This window comes from Taurulus bubalis (assembly GCF_910589615.1).
Source record: "Taurulus bubalis genome assembly, chromosome: 19".
Classification (NCBI taxonomy): Eukaryota; Metazoa; Chordata; class Actinopteri; order Perciformes; family Cottidae; genus Taurulus; species Taurulus bubalis.
Window position 1 is genome coordinate 16,408,848 of NC_136607.1, and position 23,227 is coordinate 16,432,074.

The 23,227-nt window shown below is 43.5% G+C and overlaps 1 protein-coding gene across 1 annotated transcript in view; it reads right to left on the bottom strand.

The window, feature by feature from the left end:
* Positions 1 to 17,219, bottom strand: part of rapgef1b (Rap guanine nucleotide exchange factor (GEF) 1b) — a gene marked incomplete at its 5' end in the record, with an annotated part of 35,444 nt that extends 18,225 nt beyond the window's left edge. Inside the window, 3 exons of the mRNA XM_079235610.1 lie at positions 1,446 to 1,624; positions 2,197 to 2,342; positions 17,138 to 17,219. Of these exons, the coding sequence (XP_079091736.1) occupies positions 1,446 to 1,624; positions 2,197 to 2,342; positions 17,138 to 17,219 (407 nt within the window). The remainder of the gene's footprint in view (positions 1 to 1,445; positions 1,625 to 2,196; positions 2,343 to 17,137) is intronic.
* Between the last annotated feature and the right edge of the window lie 6,008 nt (positions 17,220 to 23,227).

The window sequence follows — 23,227 nt, forward strand, 5'->3', positions numbered from 1 at the left end:
GAGAGACTGTTGACAAAAACAACATGCAATGGGACGAGCACACACTTGAGGTGACAAAAATCACACATGATATAATTCCATCGATTAGCTATTCAACTACATATTTATGTGGCAGTTGTTGAGGAGCTGCATGCCTGACTATAAGCTTGGAGTTTGGAGTTGTGCCGACAGAAGAATGTACAACCACACAGGGAAGTGGGGTGTTGTTTCTGCCTGTAGAGAATGGTACATTTAGACCCAACACTAAGGTGTGGTCCGGGCCTGCGCCAACATGCTGCCGCTGATTCACAGTGCGGGAATATCCATCCACTGTCTCTGCACGGCTTAGCTCTACGGTGAGTAGGAGACCACTGCAGATATGGGGTTAGCGGAAGGATTTAAAGGATGGTGATGCCGTTGAAAGGGTGGAGAGGTTTGACTCAGAAGTTATACTGTAACCAAGTAGGAATTGTGGAATTATAATAAAGTCCACAGCTACGAGTGACTAGTCAGTATGACTGCAGATGTGTGTTTAACACACAAACCTTTTGTCAAATAAGCACTTTAATCAGGAGGAGTTACACCCACTGTTGACCTAATTATTTGAACGATATTGATTTAAACCACTGCAGACAGCAACACTGTGCATGTTTAACAGATGCCAAGACATTGTTTGGTTATTAACGTGCAAGGGTAAAACGCTTCTTTGTCACACAATAGTAACTTGATGCACAGTAGTTTATTTGCAAAAATAACAATCTACTGAACTTCCACTGTGATCCATTGGGATTTGACTCCATTCGACTGAGGTCAAATCCCCAGAGACGCCTGCTTCTCAATGTTGCAGCAACAATCCATCAATCTCTTCTAAACACAGGGCTGTGGGATACAAAATATGTCACCTCTGACCTCCACACTGTCATCTGTACTGACGGATGGGGAAAGGCACAAAGACCAAAACAGAGAAGTTCTAACTTGTCCTGACAATCCAACCAAAACTGCAGCGAAGGTTACTTTTGCAGAAAGCGTTTCCCAAACTCAGAGAGTAAAACAAACATGCTATCGGCTAATATATCCGAAGGTAACATTTCTGATAGCATGCCACACAAAGACTGAGTGATCCGTGAACGTAATTTTAAAGGCTTCAGGCGTCAAGTCCAGGAAGCGTTGATGCCTGTCACAACATACCATCAATCTTCACGAGCTGCTAGGCCTGTGGTAGTCTCCATCATGCTAGCTCTAACATGTCCTGCATGCATACCAATGACGTTATGAGTTACGTCAAGAGGCAAGAATGATGAGAATGAATTGAGAAATTATGTATTGCGAAATGTAAGAACTATAGCAGGAAAAGGGGAGCAAACCGGCATGAGTTTTTTGTGACGGCTATTTTAAAATATAAAAAGTTTGAAGACACCACTGGGTAAAAAAAATATCCCCCCCCCCTATAAAAACAAGCCAGGTACCTGTGCTGTATCCGGGCCTCTATCTGAACCAGAGGCAGGATGGCTTCCAGCACCTTGCTGGCCGAGCCTGGGAGCATCTCGAGCACCTTCTTCTCCACGACCATTTTGTCCACGATTGTCTTGAAGTAGCGCAGGGCACTGACCACGTCCTTCTCGTGCTCCTCCAGCCGGCTGACCTTCTACGAGAAGCGGTAACACAGAACAGTGTTTCAGAATTGCACTACACAGCTACTTTTTACAATCATTATAAACTGAGTATGCAGTGAAATTACTGAACAGTCCATCTATTATTTGGACCCCTCACCACAGTCTGGTCTTCATACTGTGGTTCTATTATTACCATGGTTTGCTTGCACTTCAAAAGAACCATCTATCAAGTGATGTGGCTTGGAGCCATTTTGGTACAGCAACGGGCGCTTTCAGCTTCTCTATTCTTTCACAGCAGGGCTGCTAGGGAATATAGTCTTTAAGAGGGAGTGGAGGAGTTCATTCAGGAAGTTTCATTCATGTCTTTATAGGTTTAGACACCTGCTGTAGTGCAGCCAGCCGCCACAGCGACTGGGAAGCTGTGGGAACCAGCAGGGACACTCGTGCAGATACAAAGACACAATGGCGTATGGGAGCATGGAACATTAAACAGGAAACAAATTGTTTCACAAATAGGCAAACAAACACATGGGGGGGAAAAAAGGTGGGAAAGAGGTGCATTTTCCCACAATACACACACATTTTCTGGCACCTGAACACACACCTTGTTTGTAGGTTTCTCTGTACTCTTGGCTGCTGGCTCGGTCTGTAGTTGCTTGCCCTTCTTGGATGGAGTCCTCTTGATCTTGGGAGAGTGGAACTTGTCCATCAGTTTCATGGTGAAAGAGGACAAATGGGACCGCTGCGAGTCTATGGACAAGAGAGAAAACAAAGAAAGTTGAGTGGTCAGTTTGAGGAGGAGAGATTCTCAGGTGGGGGGAAGGAAAAAGGTGGCACACGCACACTTAAGTGTTGATATGACTTTCCCACAATGCAACTCACCAGCGAGATACAACAACAACATTGTACCTTAAAGGAGAGAAATATTACGAAGAGGCACATTTCATCTGCTCTTCCAGCTCCAAACAATAAAGAGTGTGATTATAATAAAATACTGTAGTTAGGGCTGAGATGAAAATTGCTTCTTGGTACATAATTGAGAAGCTTCATAATAGCGGCGCAATTTGAGCAGAATTCCACTTGTTTGCTGTAGAGAGGGCCGACTGTATCTCGGGAGAGGAGAGTCTCGCACTCCGTTAATCTCAGGAGAATTGACTGCTCACCCGCCGTCTCCTTCTATCTCCACACCAAACTGAATCAGAAGATAAATGCTAATAACAGCGGTGGGAGCAGCATGGCAGAAAGGGGGGGTGCGGTGGGTTTATCAGTGACAAAATGACACCTTTATCTGTTGTAATCTCGCCTCAGCTCGACAACAACGGGATCTGACATTCCACGGCCATCAGCGTAAAAACACTGAATGCTGAATAGCGAGCGGCAGCAGGAAAACACCACAAGCCGGGCGGCGCTTTCATTTGCAACATTGATCCACATGCAGCGCACATATTCACCCTACTGTTCTCTCCCTCCCTCTCTCTCTCTCTGTCTCTCTCTCTACCCCTAATCCTCATCATCCCTTACTCCGAGCAAAAGCCAAAGTTTGCTGAGGCAGCCAAGGACGACTGTGTGTCTCATTAAAAATGTTGATGAGAACGCTTCCAGTAGAGTTTCCTTCCGATGCAAATGCATGTGATGAGGCAGGCGTGACCCCTCAGGCGGCTGCTTTACACCGTGTCCACAAAAATATTATGTTGTGCAAAACTAAATCAAAGCTGGCTGTTCTGCGGGCGTTGGTAAGTCACTGATGGTGCATGATTCAATAAAGTACAGAGTTACTGGACATGGATCGCATTACCCCGTGCTGCGTCACCTTAAATCTGCATTTATTGACCTCATTCCAAACAAGTCAAAGCACTCACATAAACATGACAGGCACATGTATTGCCCAACATGGGCCTAAATGTCAGCTTTCTTCAAATACAACTCTAAATGTTAGAAGGCGAGTGCAAGACAAATATAGAATTGTTGTGAATTTCATTCGTAGCCCAGTTGTGTCACTAAAAAAGTCAAAACCGCCATGCAACAGAGATGCCATCCTCCTCATTCAGGGTGTTATTGCCACCATCAGTGGAGTAAACAGATAAAACATCAGCTAGTCTGCCAGGCAGGAATGTGGGAGACAGAAGGAAGACAAAGTGTTTCAGCTTATCAGAGCCCAGACGAGTGACTAGACACAGTGAAGACCTTGCAGACGGGGACAACCATACTTTGTAGCTTGGCCTCAAGGGATGCTGAGCTGCATCACTGCACCTAATAGATCCCGAATAGCAAAGCTAGGGGCTGTCAGTGTGCAAGGGCTTTTTTTTTTTTTTGCACCCTGAGGCTACACACATACCTGTGTTAGCTAGAAACCTTGTCAGGATGCTATCCTGACAAGGTTTCCCTTTACCGCAGAGTGTATATTGGACTGAAATCTTTCTGGTTACACAGCAGCCTCCACATAAATTTAGTCTCCCATAATCCAATCTGTTTGACCTTGTTTCCCTCCTATTCCTGGCATAAGTGCAAGGCCTGTGGCCGACGTCACAATATGCTGGACCCTCTCGCTCAATCCCAGCTCGGACAGGCCCAGAAGGACTGCGTGCGAGTTTACAGCTGCAACCCAGCGACCCGGCCCAGAGTTGCGAAGCAGATGTGACATCAGCGCAATGAGTCACCCTCCATGATCGATAAACACACCATCGCAGCCCCCACCACCGCGGCTCAGCTGTTTATCATGCACACTGGACCGATTCCAAGTCTCCTCTGCTCGCTATTCATTTCTCTACCACCTCCCTTCCTCTCTCTTCAGTTCTGAGAACAGAAAGCCCTCCCCCTCCTCCTCCTCCTCCTCTTCCTCCTCGAGAGTTCACCGAAAGTCGGGTTCAGCGTGGAAATGACATCATCAACAGAAAGAAATGAACGCGGTGAAAGAGAGAACGTCAGCGAGAGAGAGAGAGAAAGTACAGTGAATTCCTCTGTTATAGGCGTACGCCTCTCGTCGGCCACCCTCCCGCTCCCACCAGCCGCCTGTCTGCTGCTGTCCAGAGTTACGAGGTGGTGATGTCATTGCTTGTAATGTCTATTACACTGAAGCTCACTAGTCATGGGCTGAATAGGAGACTGAAAGAAAACCTCACAGTAAAAACATTTTTTTCCCCCCTTATTATTTTCAGCTGCCCAGGCCACAGCATCCCTTTCTCTCTGCAGAAACACCTGCAAGACATTTTCATACACAATATTATTCTCTGGAGCCAATATCTGGATTTTAACTGCCTTGAGACTGCTTTTAGAGTCGTAGTAAACAGAGAAAGGCACTTCCGACACCAGATCATTCATAGCCCTCTTTCTTTGTCGATTCTGGCTCGTGCCTTCCAAATTCAGTCCCCACTCCGTTCAAAAACACAGTGCAGTACCACAGCCGGCCTGATGGACAGTTAAGTGCGGTCACACTTCCATAAAGGGTTAGATTTGACTCCTCTGTTGTAAACTGCCACAGTCCCAAGAGGACGGAACACACACACACACACACACACAATTCCCATGAACCTCTTTGTTGCACTGCAGCCTCTAAGTACAGTGTGATGACTTTATAGTTCTGCAGTTAATAAGGCTCATGTATATAGCAATAAAGCACATGCACAACAATTATTGTTATTCGTTCTAATTTGGCAAAAAAAAATTTAAAGAGTCGGTGACATTTTTCATGATGCTACATGAAAAAGAAAAGGAAATCAGGGAATCCCTCAAATCAGATTGTTGACAAAAAAAATAGTAAAGGATTAAGCAAGTAAACATCTTTTGGAGACATTTGGATTGCTTAAATACTCGGCTGCTTTAAAGGCCTCAGGGACATTTTAAACAAACACTTCAGTCTTGAACAAAGCCTGGGAGGGTTCTCACAACTCTGTGGTATAGTGAGTCCCCAGGAGCCTTGCAGGCTGCGGGATTGTCTCAAAGCGTCATTACATAAGCAAGAAATACAAACACATATATTGGTACTTCGCATATTTTCTCATTAACTGTGGGCCACCATAGAACCCCAAATATTCTGCTTAGCAGAACGGTTATATATCAATAACAGCCAACTCAGTACATTCGGTATCTTCCATAGAAATCAGACCAATCCAGGGTTTCCCCTAACACAACACAAACCCACCAGTTTAAATACAATCCTTCTGGATTATCATACTTCTAAATCGGTATCTCTAAAAAACAAAGTAAGTTTTGAAACAACAACGGGGACTTCCCCGTCGATCTGTTCTTTAGCATGTGTGCCAGAGTAAATTAATCCTAACTGGAAAGAAATGTTCTATAAAAATGTTTTTATGTCTTTTGGAGTCAGGCAAATTTGATTGTTTTCGAAAAGGTGTAATAATGAATAAACAAAGCTTTTACACACCGTTCATGCTTTCTGACGGAGACACTGCCATGATCCAATAAACTACGTTTTATTAGTGTAAACAGTGCGTGTGCTTTTCTATTTATAGAACAGCCTCTGTGAGCATGAGAAGGTTGATATGAATGACCAGGACACTCACTTATCCATATATCTGTAGTTTTACTCATAACCTTGGATTTACACGCCAACTCCTTGGTGCTACATTTACATGTGGGGTTTGCTTTAACCGATTCGTCCTTAAACAATGCAATGACGCACACATTTAGATGAACACAATGCTGTCTGCTCAAACGTCTGGACAGATAGACCATGACATATTTCAGTGGGAAATAACAGGATCCCAGTTGATGGAAGCGATCCCTGCGGCACAACTGATGACCGGTGACATACGAGCTTGTCCAAATCCGTCTGAAGAACTGACAGGCTGGCAGATTGATCTGGCTCTTGTTCAGTACAGGTGTGATCTATACAGGACAGCTGGTTGGCCCCACACTAATCTTTCTCCCCTCCAACCCGCGCTAGGAATAGGATGAAAAACTGGGTGGAGGGATACAGGGGAGGCTGTGCGTAAGGTTACACACACAGCTGTCACCTCCCGCTGAACTCCTTCTCAGTGAGGGCTGCTCAAAGGAAGTGGGCAAGCCATGCGAACGAGGACTTGTTAAGCTAGGAGATCGCAACAGGAGTCAGAAAGGTCCCTGTGCCAGCTGTTGAGGGCTGGAGGCAAGGGGGAAGATCTGTTAGTTCGAATTATCTTCTCAACAAAGCGGGACTATGTGGAGAATGAGTTAACCCAAAATGAAATGTTGAAATCGGCTGCTGCTCTCTATACTGAGATAATTCAAATCTATGAGTTTGTGTACACACACACACACACACACACACACATATAGGATGGACCGTAACACAGAGACACAGATGGATTCCACCTCTCTTTAAACTGTTAAAACACAGAATCCGTCCACTCTTGACACACTTAGATATATCTTCCAAAATATGAGCGAAAACGCCACCCCTGGGACACATGTAAATAGACGGCACATTGTTTATAAGCAACCATGCCTGCAATGACGCCATATTTGGCTATAAAAACGACAACATAGCGAGTGAATTACTATCTGCTGCACTGTAAAACAAAACACCGCAAAAAGGTGCAGTGCCAGGTATCTTATCTCCACAGGCAGGACCTGCTGTGGAGCAAGAATGTGGAGTATAGGCCTGAGGCGTGTGAGATGAACAGCAGGGAGAAAAATGGAGAAAAATTCAACAGGAAATAGTTAAGTGCTTGGTGAATTATTTATTCTCCTCATTGTAGTGGTTGGCTTCCTGCTGGGTGTGTTCAATTTTCAATAGGAATCCTCTTTATGTCCTCAGTTATCAACAAGCAGCGCTATAGGACACAGCGGGATAAGGGAGGGAGTGTGTGCTGCAAGCTACACGACTGCCAAAAAACATGGCCGGGAGGAGAGGGAGGCCTGGAATGGAACGTGGCCCCGCTTAATGGTTGATTTCAGGAGTAATGGAGGGAGAAGTCCAGTGGTGGGTTTTACAGTTGTCCCGCTGTGCCGTTTGAGTGCGCCGTTCCAACAACGAAGCCACAGCTAAGACTGAGAGCCTCCAGTCTATTTACCGAGTAAGTAAAGGAGATACAGTAGACGCTAAGTGCTCAGCATACTTACCATCTATTGTATTCCACTTAACAAATGAGACGCAGAAGAAGGTTTTCATGCGACAAATCAGATTGCCAATGCAAACGGACACATTCAAATACTGGATTTCGTCAGCCCCTCGCTTCCCAATGACTTCTGAAGTCCTGAAATAAACATAACGGGCAAATCATTTTTGACTCGACATCTGTGTAATTACATCAGTCAGTACTAACTGAAAGGGCTGATTGAGATGAATGCGTCGCTGCAGTACTAGAAAATAGCTCTCTTGGCGCATATATACTGTATATTATAAACGTACAATTACGTTTCAAAATGAGAAACCCAAATTTGACAGTTTTTATGACATTCGTTTGTTATCGTTACTTCAATTCTTGTCTGGAAGAAAGTGCTGCATGCCTTTTGTTTGTGAGAAAGACGAGGTCTATTCCTGATCTCCGCTTTTTAAAAGAAATCCACCTCCGTCAATATTTCACGCTATGAATAACTTGCATAAAAATGCCCCACGGTATGTAAATGACTTGTAAAGCAGCCCCACCAACCATGGGTCAACGATCAGGAGCAAATATCAATGCGGTGATGGAGGCGCTCTGCATGCTGGGTTGCATGGGAACAGACGGCCTGGTCAACCATGGCTAACAGAGCGTGACCACACAACGCGGGCGATCCATAACCCAGATCCATATTTAGAAAAAAACAAACAGCTAACCCCGTCCTTGATAACGGCTTAGGGAGACTGTGTTCAGGTCACCTATGTTCAACCCATGAAGATGAGAAAGTGAATGAAAAGAAGACATCTGCTCTCAAATCTAACCACAGAGATGACACAGTAGACCGAGAGTCTGATGACTGAGAAAACATCTATACGGGGAAACTCCTGCTCTGTGAGAGAGACATCATTACCTGTATGAGTCATGAGATTAAAACAATATCAAAAGTACCCTCGATCAGCTTTCTCACCGTTTTGGAAAGCTCATAAAAAAAGGGGGGAATAACATTATCCATGCAAATGTCTTCCGATTCCCTATCTCATTAAAGTGTCCTCACGCAATACCGTGTGACGTATCTAAAAAAAGTGAGCTGAAACTAGAATTATCTGTGAGGATGAAAACATTGCATTAAGACATAATAACTAAGCAACACGCGGCATGCAGAGGCACATAACACAATCCAGCCTAATCTCTTGGTGACACACCTCGCATTCTTGAGTTATTTGTGTCGTGTTGTGCTCTCGTTACTCAGGATGAATGGCTAAAGTCAGACACATCGCAGCCAAACACTTCCACCACATTTTTAGTGGAGTTTACGGGACAAATACCCCATTTATGTTGGCACAAATGTGTCTCGCTTGGGGTTTAAAAAAAGGCCCACTGAAAGGACGTGTTTTTTTTTCATGGCCCTTTGAAAACACACAGCGATCCGACGATGCTCGCTCCATTATCTGAATCTTCTGTCGTGTACAGCAATAGAACGGTGCCTTAAAGCGATGCAAGCACCAAGGCACAAGGTTATACACTTTTGGAGCAGCATAACAGAACAAAAAAAAACAGGATTTGAGGCAGAACAGTGAGGAGAAACAAACATATTGTGTTGTATTCATAATAGCTTAAAATAAACCACGATGCTGAAACGCAAGGCTACGGAGGTCACGACAGCAGATGAGATGTGGTGGATGATGTGTAGATATTGGGGGTAGTGGGTCAATGTGAAAGGGAAGCCGAGTCTTTCACTAACATTTTCCTTTCCAGCAGGAGGAATGGTGCCTCCTCACAGGGAGAAACGCTGGAATGTTGCTAATCACGAGCACCGTGCATTTTGTTTAAATAGCGTCCATTATATACACATCTCAGGATTTATACGGCCTCACCAAATGCAAGTTTACAATCAAACCAAACCAGTCTTTCTCGTCTGTTTTGAAATATGTTTTCAATGAGGTTAATCATTTACCATTATTATATAAAGGACAATTATACACACCTGTTGTTGGATACTTTCATCAAATGAAGTACGTAATTCCACTGAGGCACATTGTACTACAGAAAAGTATATAGCACATTAGGCCATATATATATTTAGTTATTTCATCATTTGCAAAGTAAGTGCGTGTGTGTGTTCCAGTCCACTGTCACATTGTGGACTTGGTGTTAAGTATTAATGCATGGGCAATATAAATAAACAGGACTTTCTGCATTACTATACAATGGGGAAGCTGACTTTAGTTGCTGTGATAGTCATTTGAAATGTTACCACAGTATTTAATCCAAAGTGAGTCATTCCATGAACTGCAGTTTAATTACTGATGAAATCATTTCTTGAGGAAATAAAAACTGCTCTATCAGATCGGTGCAGTTTATAAATCCAACAAAGACACATGGTATGACTCAGATGCAGAGCTCTATACTGTGACAAATGTAAGCCAGTAGCTTGGAAGAGGCAGATACTATTGCATGTGTATCGTGTGGTTCCCAAAGATCTCTCTGCACAGAGATATCATCTGTATGTGGCATGATGGTGATTATTAACCAAATACACTACTGGTGGCTCAGTTGCCATATTAACCCCCACCCCCCGAGCTACTTTAACTATTATTACTCATCCATTCCTCTGCATCACTGCTTTTTGATGGCCACTCTTTCACGCCCTTCCTTTTCAGTTAATGTGTGTGTAATTGCAACTAGAGCAATATATTAGTTGTACTGCATGTGGCAGCTTTACGGTTACAATAAGCACATAGCCTACATTATTGCATTAAACCACATTGACTGACCGTTGAGTTAATATGAATATTAAAATAACCCCCACTCTCTGGCAGTCGTAACTTGTTCTGTCTGGTTCCAGTATGGTGTTGAGGTCTCATAGTGGGCACTGGACGAGCTAATGGAACTAGTTAATGGAAGCACTTGGCACAGCAGTTCAGTGGGGTGGTACTGAAAGATATGAAGGGAGCCCCGAGGTCTAGGTCACTCAATTGTCCTATGTACACCAGGCACACACATGCACATCAACATCCCCAGACGGTAACAAATGAGTAAACAAAGAGTGCCTCTAAACTACTCAACCAAAAGTGAAAGGTTGCATAGGGGATGCCACAGGCCCTGGTTTTCAACAGCATTGACAACAAATAGAAAATAGTCCACAGCACGTGAGCAGGAGGCTTTTGATGCACAAACTGTAAAAAATGCACACACAAAACACAAGAAAGCTGCAAAGACTGGCACAGTGACAAAAGGGTTGAGCAAACAACAGAATGAAAATAGGAAAGGTCCAGAGGTGAACTTGTACCACAGCAGCGAGGCTATTAATATAGTTTAGCCTCAAGGAGGATTAAAAAACACAATTAACTTGAGAGTCCCTGTGTGTGGCTGCAGGAAGCGGAGAAATCACTCAATAACGGCAAACAATGCTCGCATTATCTCGGCCCACATGTTCAAATTTACTGTATTTCGGTTCTATCTTAGAACGGAAAAAAAAAACTCCCGAAAGAATTAGTACATTGGGATTATAATAAAATGTTAACCAGAGCAGAGATCAGCACATTGCCCAATGCAGAGTTTTGGTAGTTAAAAATAATGTTTTTTTAAAACAAAACACTGCACACATGTTATCAGAGAATAGGGGGTTACAGGATAATTCTTTTTATTTATTTATGATTTGTATGTATTGTACGATTAGAGCGATAGAGAGATGGAACAATAAATTAAATAGCTAAATGTGTTATCAGAAGATTAATCAATAATAATAACATTAACTTTATTTATATAGCACCTTTAAAAGCAGAGTTTACAAAGTGCTTTAGCAGACAAAGCAGAAGCGAGGCAATAAAACAGAAAGCTTAACAGTGAGGCCCAACAAAGCAAGACAAAAGGTAAGAGTTAAACCCTGATAAAACAGTACAATATATGAAACATAAAAACAAATCGATACGATAAAAATATCGTCTCAGACAATTTCTCAGCCATATTTGGAATCCAAGGTTGTGATAGCTCATGGTTGCCCTGGTGTGTGGAATGAATGAGGCTACAGACAGTGTAATAAATGTACACGGTTTTACTGGAGGACAGGGCAAGCACATGTGAAGGAGTGTTGAAAGCGGGAAATCACACACACAGACACACACACACAATCCTGGGTACCCCTCCTGTTCCTTCCCCCCTGACGCCGAGGCCACTGGCACAATTTCCCGTTCCTCGTCTCCCTCACTGAGAGCCGCTCCCTCTTTTCTGGGCTGACTTCACAGCCCAGACTCAGAACCTTTGCCTCGACAACTCCACTGTTTAACACCTTACCTCACCTAAATAATAGGCTCAATAACACAGTGCACCGGACACTAGCACGAGACAGAAGCCGAACCACCCGACTGAAACTCTTTGCAGACCGAACCTTCAGCTGACCTTCTGGCTACAGCGGTTTACTGCATTTTGTAGAATTCCTTTTAGCTCGCTTTCTGAACCGAGGGTTTCCGCAGAGACAGACAGGCAGGCAGCAGGTTCACCTTGGGTGAAACTAATAGACTAAAGAACCACAAAGTGCTATAAATACCCTGCTTGTCAGTATCTGTAACATCAAGCGGCACCAGAACAGAGACACTGCGACAGCTACAAACCCCGTGATCTTCCAAGATAAATCCAGAGATCTGAACGGCAGCTGTTTGGCAAGAGAGCACGAAACAAACGGCAAACGATAAAGCGCTTGAGATTTGAGAATGATCCGACACGCAGACAGCCAGCCACAGGAGAACTAATCACTCGCCTGCCATAGTACAAGACAGACACAGATATAGGCAACAGCGTTCTTGTTAGTAAATGGCCTCGAGCAGCGAGGAGTGGTACCACTCTCCCCGTGTTAGAGGGCTGCACAATGCCCATCTTGTCTGTAGAGCGGGCCACTTGTCATCCTCTTGACACTTTGTGCACGCACACTGCGTTGGACAAGACTGACAGACAGATGCAGAATAATACACACTCGTCTCACAGTTGAACCAAACACTTTGCATTCAGATTGTTTCGCAGCATCTTAAAGATAGGCTCGGGTGACAGATGTGTCCCGCCACGAAGAACAAGACCTGCACGGCCACTGACAATTATGCAGTGGTTGTCTAAACTGTGTCAGTGGTAAATAATCCAACACACATTCAAAAACCGTACGGTTTCTTTGTACTCATGCACACACACACAAAAAAAGATGATGTTTCACTCTCTGCTGTTTTCATTTCATATGAATATTCCCATGTACTGTCCATATTCGGATTTAAAATGTGTCGTAAACGTCCTTTATTAACTTAACATATTCAATTTTCACTGTATTAACATCTTTATATTTACAGTAGTCATGTAAAATCTCTTCTGAGCTGAGTCTATTGACGTGTCTATATATATATATATATATATATATATATATATATATATATATATATATATATATATATATATATATATATATATATATATATATATATATATATCTTTGAAAAAAGGTCACAAAACTGCTACAAAATTGTACGTTTCATTTGTGGTGTTGAAACTGTGTGTTGGGGCAAGTCATAAGTTGGGAGGAACTTGACTTGAGACGGCAGGACAAAGACCGCACAAGCTCTATTGTTGAGGATCACTTGGGATCGGCTCTCGGCAATAAGTGCTTAAAAAAATAATCTCTTAAACTTTAAATTAATACAAATATAGATGTCGTGCTTTTTTTTATGTTGTAACAACGATGTCCAAAAAGGCGACACACATTTTGTTATGCAGCCGTATTTACTGTGGAAATATTTATTAAAAAAGTTGCGTCAACATAACGGCATATCATTTTCCTGCTACGTATTGATTGATCTCCGTTTTGTCCTCTGGTCACTGCAGCTTTGTTGTTCAGTATGCCACTGAACAACAAAAGATGGATCCTACCACATTAGCCTTTTATTGCCGCTGTTCAAAGTTTATGCTAAAAGTCTGCCAAACAGAAAAGGTCAGCTTGATGTTACTGAACCAACCATTAAGGATAGGTCTATAAAGAAAAGCATGTAAATAAATCAAAATAAAGTTGATCTGTTATGCATTAGATACACCTGAAGAACCAATCATCCGACTGTGTAAACATGCTGGGTGTCAACAGCTCTCCAATACACTACATGTGGAACACATCTGATATGCTTTGAAAGATAAACAGGAAGACTTATTAGAAACGTGGTATCCTCTCCTCACTTAATGGGAAAGAGATCTTTTTTTTGTTGTTGTAAGTCCTGGTACATTTACACAAGTGTCTACAGGGGGGTTGAGAGGAAGGTTTTCCTTTATTACTGTTTTGGTTTTGCTAGTTTTTTTGTGCATTTGTCCTCATTTGTTTCAGTTTGACCGAATACAATATGTTAGTGTGTTTGTTATCATGGCTATGCTTGTGTCAAGTAAATGTCTGATATGTGTTGCCTCACAACTATAATAATACAATTATTTAGACAATAATGAAAGCACAAGAACGTTGACAGGATGACCCAGAGAGACCATCTTGCGATGGGTTCTCACATCTAGCCACGACGTCACATCAGGCCAGGGGTGTAAAGAGGGTGGGAGCCAGGCAGGGCCACTTCCTCACTTCCTGCCCCCTGACTTCTGCTTCCTTGCTCGGACCACAATCACTTCATTTTGATGTCAACAATCTGTTAAGTTTTGTGACTGGATCTTGCACGGTCGCTATACATAGACATCACAAGGTGGAGACAACACCAGCGGTACTGTCGGGGCCGATTCCAATGAAAATGTTCTGTTTTCTCAACCTGACTTGTAATAACTGGTAATAATCAGTTCACGATTTGAGAGCTAAATTCTTCAATGAATTCAATTCAACTGGAGAAGAAATATGCAGAGCAAAAGGTCGGAATGAAGACTTAAGAGGATATATTTTCTGTTTGATCTCCACGGACCAAAGTTCACTGATAGCAGGAGCAGACTTCCTTAGAAGCTCATAAAGCCACGGTGTTGCATGTCATGCATACATTATTGCTTATCAAAAAACACACTCACAGTCCAAGAGGAAGTGAGCCAGTGAAGGTAGACACACTCACACAGAAAATCCAAACTCTCATAGTCACTGATGGAATAAGCATGCCGTGTGTCTGCATGAAAATATGTCATATATGGTTTATGTATGATAGAAAATATCAAACCAGCGATTCAGAATCATTCATGGACCCAGACAAGCGCACACACACACAAATAGGCGCCCACATCTGCCTGAACAACAACAGCGACTTGTTTGCAAGCAATGTCAACTTCTGTCTCTCCATTCCTGATTTAGACTGGCATCGGAAACTGGCAGCAACGGTGGGACGTCCCCTTCATTGTATGCCAGCTCTCTGACCCATGCCATGCCACCCAGGGGTCTGAATGATTTGACACACTCAACACAAGAGCCAATGGACTTGCCAGAAACCCCTTTTCAGGATCTGCGCCGCCATTGAGATAGTTGCTTTTGGTTCGCACCAAGGCCACTCTTGCCGATTCTCTCCCTGCTGCTCAATTTGGCTTCTTGGGAAATTGGAAACTGGGCATCAGCAAGTGCATTAAACAACCACATCATTTACAGAGTTTCTTCATTCAAAACGAAATGCAATCACAGATTGTGCATAATGGAAAGACTTGACATCCTTTGGACCAAAATACATTCAAATAACAGGTTCTGTTTGATGATGTATAGAGGTATCCATACATTGTAGCTCTGCATGAAATGTTAGATAAACACGAGCTGAAACAAGAACTCGATTGAACTCCCACTGCAAAACAAGAACTGAAAGAAAACGTCATTATGAGATTCACTAGTCGTTCTCAGTTTGAGTCCTACCAATAATTACTTCATGCCTTTACCACGTAACTGATGCAATTAAGTTGTTACAGGACAACAATATCTAAACACAGTAAACATGTCCAGGACTTCAAATCACTAAGTCATAGTAAAGGTCATTTAGATTGAACTGTATCAGAATGACCACAGACTGTGGAGCCTTTGGGTTTGTGAAAGTGTTCTTTCAGTCTGGATTTATAAGCAGTATTAAGAAGAGGAGACACTGAAGAGGGTCAAAGAGCTGCATCCTAAAATGTTCTGCAGTTTAAATGTTTTGTAAATCTGCATTGAGATTGCCATCTAGCTGATTATGCTCATATGAGATTAGAAAAGTGGAATCATCCTCTTGGCGATTCTTACAGTGTGTGGTTTTAAAACATCAGTATCATTCCCCGCGGCATGGACGACTCAGCTGGGGCTTAAGCGAGACCTCCTCGTCTGGAGCGCCAAGCAGTCCGTCAGTTCGACGCAGCGCGCGTGCTGCCCGCCTCCAAAAGAGAGCCATCGCAATTACAGAGACAGGGCAGGTCAGGTCAGGGTAGACGGACAAGACACACACAGCGACTCTTCCTGCCCGCTGGACTGAAACGCACAGATTTATGAGGCTGAACGCACCCCAGACTGTGTGTGTTTTCAAAACAAGGCATTATGGCACTCTGCACGGTGTAATTGCACAATGATGGACTCCACTACCTTGATTATGGAGCCTCTGTGTGCCACCAGCTCCCCAGGGTGGGGTGATCTGTTCACGCAGCTTAATAGAAGCACAAACTCACTACGAAAATGAGCAAATCAGACCGTGTTAACCCCGACACGCGGGAGAACACAACCAGGCTCGGCTACCATGGTGAAGCAAGACAGGCATGTTGGATTTAAGATGCCAAGATCAGACCCACAGTCTAGCCAATACCATTTCTTTTGTATTGTGTAACTAGATTAAGGCCGCAGCATCTCGGCATGAAGACTAAAAGAAGCAATGGCTTCTCTCCACACGCTCTGGAGGTGATAAGGCAGAGAGGCAGCCTGTGATGGGAGGATGTGGCCCTGCAGAGCAGCCTCCTCGGGCTGGGTCCACCCAAGACTTCAGCGGAGCAAATGAGCACCTTCTATAAAGCCACACGACACAAAAAGCACAGCGAGGAATGTCCCCTGCATTTCATTCTGCCAGCGAGCCGATTTTACATTCAAGTTCCAAAACGGGCAACAGCAGCCTTAAACAAAAGGAGTACACATCCCCAACAAGCAATGCAAGTATGCATTTATTTCGCACACAAAATAATAAATAAAAAAAAAGCTGAATAAATACATAGTGTGCACGCAATGAAACTTCTGTACCCAGCGACTTCCGTCACAGAACCCTGTGCTGGAGAATAAATTATAGCAGGAAATAGAGTCCCTTTTCTGTCTGGCCTGGTCATTTACATTCTATAAAAAAAAGCCTATTCTTCTGACTTGCTTAGGCTCTGTGCGGTTTGTATTGTGGAAAAAAACACAGATAATCAAAACACTCTATCCAGTTTCTTCATTGTTATTATCATTTAAATGGCCAAGATAAAATGCTAAATCTTTACAAGGGGAAAATCAACGGTCCTGTATATTCAATAAACGGTAAGCAGCCAGTGTGGATGCATGCCTCAGGCGGAGAGCTGTATGTATTTGTGTGTCTTTACCTGTGTCCTCGTCTAGATCCCCCTGGAGAGAGGAGTCTGTGTCCTCTGAGGAGGCCTGGCTCCTCCAGCCTATATTGCCCATCCAACAGGCCTGAGTCCACACACAGCTACGAGTCCTGAGGCGATATTGATGCTTATACTTTTCGTACAGTGATGACTTGCTGCTCAGACTGGCATTTTTCACACGGATCACTCAATAGCGCTGCTGAGAGTTAGTCACAAACTGACTGATCCGCATGATCCTTCTCTCTTGAGTCAGACACACTTCAGAGGAAACATCCACAAATAGCGCGGAGCAAGCGGAATTGAAAAGTTATGTGCTTTTTCCTGAGTCGGTTGTTTATCAAATAGTTATTTTCGTAAATATGTCTAGAGCCACATAAATCCGCACAGAACGTCAGAGCGAGGCCGTCGTGCGGCGTCGTCAGTGGTCCGACGCACAGCTATCTGGAGGGGCGGATGTACCGAGCCGGCCACCTGCGGGAATAAATGACCTGCTCTCTGGCATGAAGGCCAACACACGGCGGGGAAATCAAGTGGAGCATCATCTCGTAAGACGAACCTCCATCCGAGAAAGAGGTCTCAAGAGCACAGCACACGAGAAAGGAGAGAGAAGAGCGCGACCTGTGATTGGAGGTCGTATTAAATCACACGCGAGAGCTCAGAAAACTGGCATCTATAGCTTCTTGGAAGATGTTGAGGGCAGAGATGTTGCCGCAAAGACCCGATTGCCTTCGCAGTCAGTCTTCCGTTGCTCATTGATAGCCTTGGTCTTCTCTCCCTTATTCCCTCTGTGCAGAGACTTGCTTCCCATCAATGCTCTACCTTCCTCCTCTTCCTCCTCCTCCTCCTCCTCCTCCTCCTCTTTCTTTCTCTCCCTAAGCTCCATTCCCTCCCTCTTTTGCTTTCCCATGCACAGCACACACACGCTCAAGAAAACAACAACTAATTACAACACAGCTAAACCTATATGGGAACAGCGAGCCTCTCATTCTGTGGGAGAGGGAGGTTGAAATGCTTTCGGCCATCGAACCTCAAAATTGCAGCATGTCAAACCCAGGCCCAAAGCCTGCCCTGTGCAACAGTGGGATCACTCATCAGCAATGTGCCTGAACCTAATCATCTAGGGAAGCCTTTTGTAATCACGACTACTTTAACTCTTGCTCAGAGTTCTGGTGACTAAGGCGCGGGGGCCTTGCTATTTCTGTACATGAGAAGAAGGGGAAGATATTTCAGTCTGAAGTGATGCAGTAACCACTTTGCAAACACGAAGCCATCAAATTGAGTTGCACTTCAGTGCTACCTCTAGGAATGCTTGAGAGTAAACTTTCGCTATTGCAGCTGAACTCTTTCAAAAAGGCAAACGCACAGATACACCCTGCTCCACTATGCGAGGCGGGCAGGGAGTCTAAAAATAAGGAACTGATGGATCAGTTCCGCTGTGGCCGGCTACTACCATTGACTGTCCAGTAAGAGAGGAATCTACGGGCTAATAATAAAACATTGTGCTGCTCCCACAACTTTGTCCCCGACATGCCAGAAACTGTGTCACAATCACAGTCTCTGTGGTGAAAATTAGGACACACAAGTTGTGCAACTGCAAATATTGCAATAATAATAATAATAACATAAGTCTCAATTAAGCCTTGATTATTTTACTCATAAAGGTGTGTGTCCATGAGGGTGTTTCTTGCAGTAAAGGCTTGACAGACAGATACAAAAACAACACTCAAAGATTCATTTCGCTGATGGAAATGTAATTGTCAACAGCAATAAAAGCAACCCTACTAAGCGGCAAACGTGAGCACAAGCTCCATGCATAACACATGGGTTTTTAAATATGCCAAATAACAGGGCTACGGTATCGTTTGACATAGTGTGGAAGAGGGCACCAATTTGAGCTTCTAGCTTCAGAATACAACCGATTTAATAGTGTGTTTAATTATTCTGGCAACAAGGACCAGCTTTAAATTGTTAAAAGTTGCAGTCAGACCATTACATTTTAGAATTATTCATGTGAATGAAGAGTTCATACACAGGACACACAGTATTGTCTCAGCAAGAAAAAGAAAAAAAAACAGCAATGTTTTCCTGAATACTGGATGTTCACTTTACTTAAAGTCGGTGTCACAGCTTGTTCCAGAGGTGTTGCATTAAATTACTCACTGTCAACTATAACAGCAACAGTGGAATCATTCCAGGGCGTCTAATTTGGCTATTAAAAGCATTACATTGAACAAAAACACATACTAAACATGACTAATTTCAGTAGGCATTCACAAGCCACTGCTGAAATGCAAAGCCTGAGAAACCGAGTGTGAACTTGGATAACGGCTCAGGGGGAGAGTCAAGCACGGCAGCATGGCTAAACAAAGTCTTTCCACAAAAATATGCAACATCAGAGATAATGAAAGAAAGTATTTGTCTTTCATAAACAATGTACGAACACCCAAACCGTTTTATAAATCACCGAAAAATAAAATTTACCCATTTCTGGACAGCAATTTTAAATAAACCTCCGATCATAAGAGCTGTAAGTGCCGACATGGATATAACCTATATTGTGATGTAATGCACCTTACGTACATGAGTACAGGCAGGCTTAAAACCTCCTCTGGTTTGAGTACCTACATTATTTTCATTATAAAATCCAATTCACTTTACCACCACTTTTAAAGCAGGTCCAACACAACACACAGCATAACTTTACAAGTAAGACTGTTTCAGTCCTCTGCAGCCACTTGATTTTCTCTGAGGAAAGCATTGGAGAGGAGTTTAGCTTTTTGCTGTCGTTCTTCTTCTGGGCAACACCACCCCAGACTCTGGATCTGTTTATGGATTACAGTTTGGGCTGCCTGAGTGATGAGGTCATGCGTGTGCGTAATACAGAGACTGGGGTTCAGTGTTGAAACGGTCACAAGAACCACCCACGTGATCCTAGGGGTGATGACACCCCAACTACGCTGCACACAAGTGGGGGAAGAGGCTCTGAACAAGGTAACAGTGTTCACGCCCCAAAGAGAGGACAAGTCAGTGACAGCAGGACCCAGTATCCATGGTGATGCAGCAAGTGACTGTGGAAGAAATGCTGGCCATAAGTCTCCTGCTGCTGGAGCTTGGTGTCCATGATGTGACATTGATAGTCCTGCTTTATCTGCGTCCTATGGTAACCATTTGCGTCGTGCAACACTAACTATGTAAACCTTAACCATAACAGATCCATGTGCAGGAATCCCTACTTACACTTGAACTTTATCCAAATCTTTTCCCTTTTAATTTGCTCCTCGAAGCACCAGGGGATTAATCTCCTTCTGTCGAGGTCTAAAACTGGTCCCCTATCTGTCGAGTCTCCACAGCCTAAGCCCACATAGACACCAGCCTCCTTTTAACACCATCTTTTTTTCACCAATCCTCACACCCATTCTCTCGCTCGCTCTGAAGAAAAGGCTTAACAAGCTGACACTGAAGCTATGCCTGCTGCACGGCTTTACAGTGCTACCAAGAGTCCCCTCGGCCTTGCCCCCTCTTTCCATCTCACTGGCATCCACCACAGCGTGTCCTCTGGGTACATATTTGGGATCGATGGGAACATGTGGAAGAGAGCAGACTGCGGGCCAACAAATGACCTGGTTAACCCAACTAGGAAACAGGTCTACGTGAGAGAGAGAAGTGATGCATTGGGCTCATGGCCACTTGTATCTATAGCCTTTAATTGAGTTTAACTTACTATTGAACCACAATTGACAAAAAGCTACATCACCTCTGAGTTTTCATTTAGCTGTGACCATATGTAGTCATCTGTCTGCAAGACACGAAAGGAATCGGAAACTTTTACGCCTATGAAGAATGACTGAGCTAGTGGAGGATGACACTCCCTCCTTGCCTGTTACTGGGAGCTGTGCGCGTGTGTGTGTCCATTTACTGCAGGCATCACCGGACAGGACTGTATGTGGAGCAAATCAGGGAGACAGCTGGTGGAGTGGGATGTAAGTGTAGCCCGCCGGGTATAAAGTTTCCTTCCAAAGAAATACCCCTCCGTTTCCTCTCCTACCCATTTTTAAATGTCTTTAAAGATGCATACACAATTAACGGCGCGTGGAGACGACACAACATTTGCCAAAGCAATTGGGGGTGGGGGCGATGCCACGTGCACAATGTTGAAATCAACACAACACAAACACACACACACGAAAGTCTTGGGCGTGAACGCATCTCACCAACTCAAGTGTACAACAACGTAGCCAGGGTTAGCTAGTGAACGGCTAACATTTAGGCTAGCTATTGTGAGCTACCGTTACAAACCCGTATTAAATGTTAGCCGAATGCCAATTAACAAGAGGGGGTTTTAAAAACACCATATCGCCATATCTTAAAACACGTCTCCCCGAGTAAAAAGCCGAGATTTTTCCTCTTGAACGTCAGCGATGCGAACCATGAAACCAGGGTGTATGTACGACTGCTGGGCTGGGGGAGAACCGTGAAACGCCGGTGAAGTGAGCTAACGTTAAAGACAGACATCACATTGGTACGGTGTTTTTATCATCGAGCAGCTAGCCTCGCGACGCCTCCCTCGCCACATCGTATGCTACAATAACACCGTTAACCGGCGACTGATCAGTTAACCAACGGGCGGTTAGTTGTCTCTATTCGGCAGGAGGTTGAAATGGTGCAGGACAAAAAAACAGTTTCTCCGACGACTAACTGTAGCTACAACCAGCTAACTAGCTGATAGGGTGCTGGGTTTATTTTTCACTGGATAGCCGAGAAAAAGAACAATCCATGAGGCCCCATTAAACCACCATTCACTCAACATATTAAGTGCACGTATCGCTCCACATTTGATCCATCCGTGCCCCCGTCTGAGTGATGCCGTTATACGGTCTCCCGAGGCGGAGCAGTGTGGTTGAGTCTAGCCGGGCAGGACTTACCTTGCTTGCTCTCTATTTTTCCCGACATTTTCGTAGCCAGCAGCTGTGATCCCACTCGCGGTTCAACAAAACGTTAGCTACAGACGAGCCTCGCCGTTTGTCTCCTCCGATTATTCCCTCATTTTCGATACGCCGTTGTGTCCATGCGATGATTCCGCCGGGGTTTAGTATAACATGTTTATAGGCCACACGCACATTGGTACGGTTCAAAAACGGTCTCTGTCCGTCTCCGGGTATTTTTTCACTGGATATACACACACACACACGCCACACACACACGGTAATGTCTTGAACCTAGAGTCGGGCCAGAGAGCCCTCATCCAGGAGAGCAGCGCCCCCTCGCGGGAGGAATTAGCCATGTCTGTCTGTCAACAAGAGGATGGGCGTGTTTTTCAATTTGCATGCAACTTTGAGTTGTTAGTAGGTTTTCTGGGCTAAATGGGCGGTGCAGGCGCTTTTGTGCAAGATTGACAGAGAGCAAAGTTTTGCACATGATAAAAATAAACTTTATTCATAGAGCCCTTTAAAAAAAAATCCATTTGGAAGGTAGAACTAGGATCAAAATAGTTCAGGACTGCCATGATGCAAATAAAATCAACAAACAAATAATAGAACAATAAAGGGGTACATTCTCAGCTTACAATAAGATACAAACCAGTAATAATAAAATACATTAGACATGATAGAAACAAAACGTGCCAGCATTAATCTATCTGTATGTTTGGATAATATATATATATTTTTATATATATATATATATTTATATATATATATATATATATAAATATATATATATATATATATATATAAATAAAATAATTATATATATATATATATATATATATATATATATATATATATATATATATATATATATATATATCTCTAAACTGACTTGACTTAACTATGTTAACATATATTGGTGCAAATAAGTATTTTGAGTGCTTAGGCTACTGTTAAATGATAAATACATAGATTTTGAAAAAAGAAACAAGTAGAAACAATTGTATGAAAGCTTGAGAGGCTGTTACTTGACCCAGTTAAGCTGTAGTCCAATCCATCACATGATTATTTCTGACCTCGTCATCGATCTCAGCAGCATGAGGCTACACTGAAATGACACAAACTGTTGGCAGTTCAGAAATTAAACTGTAATAAACTC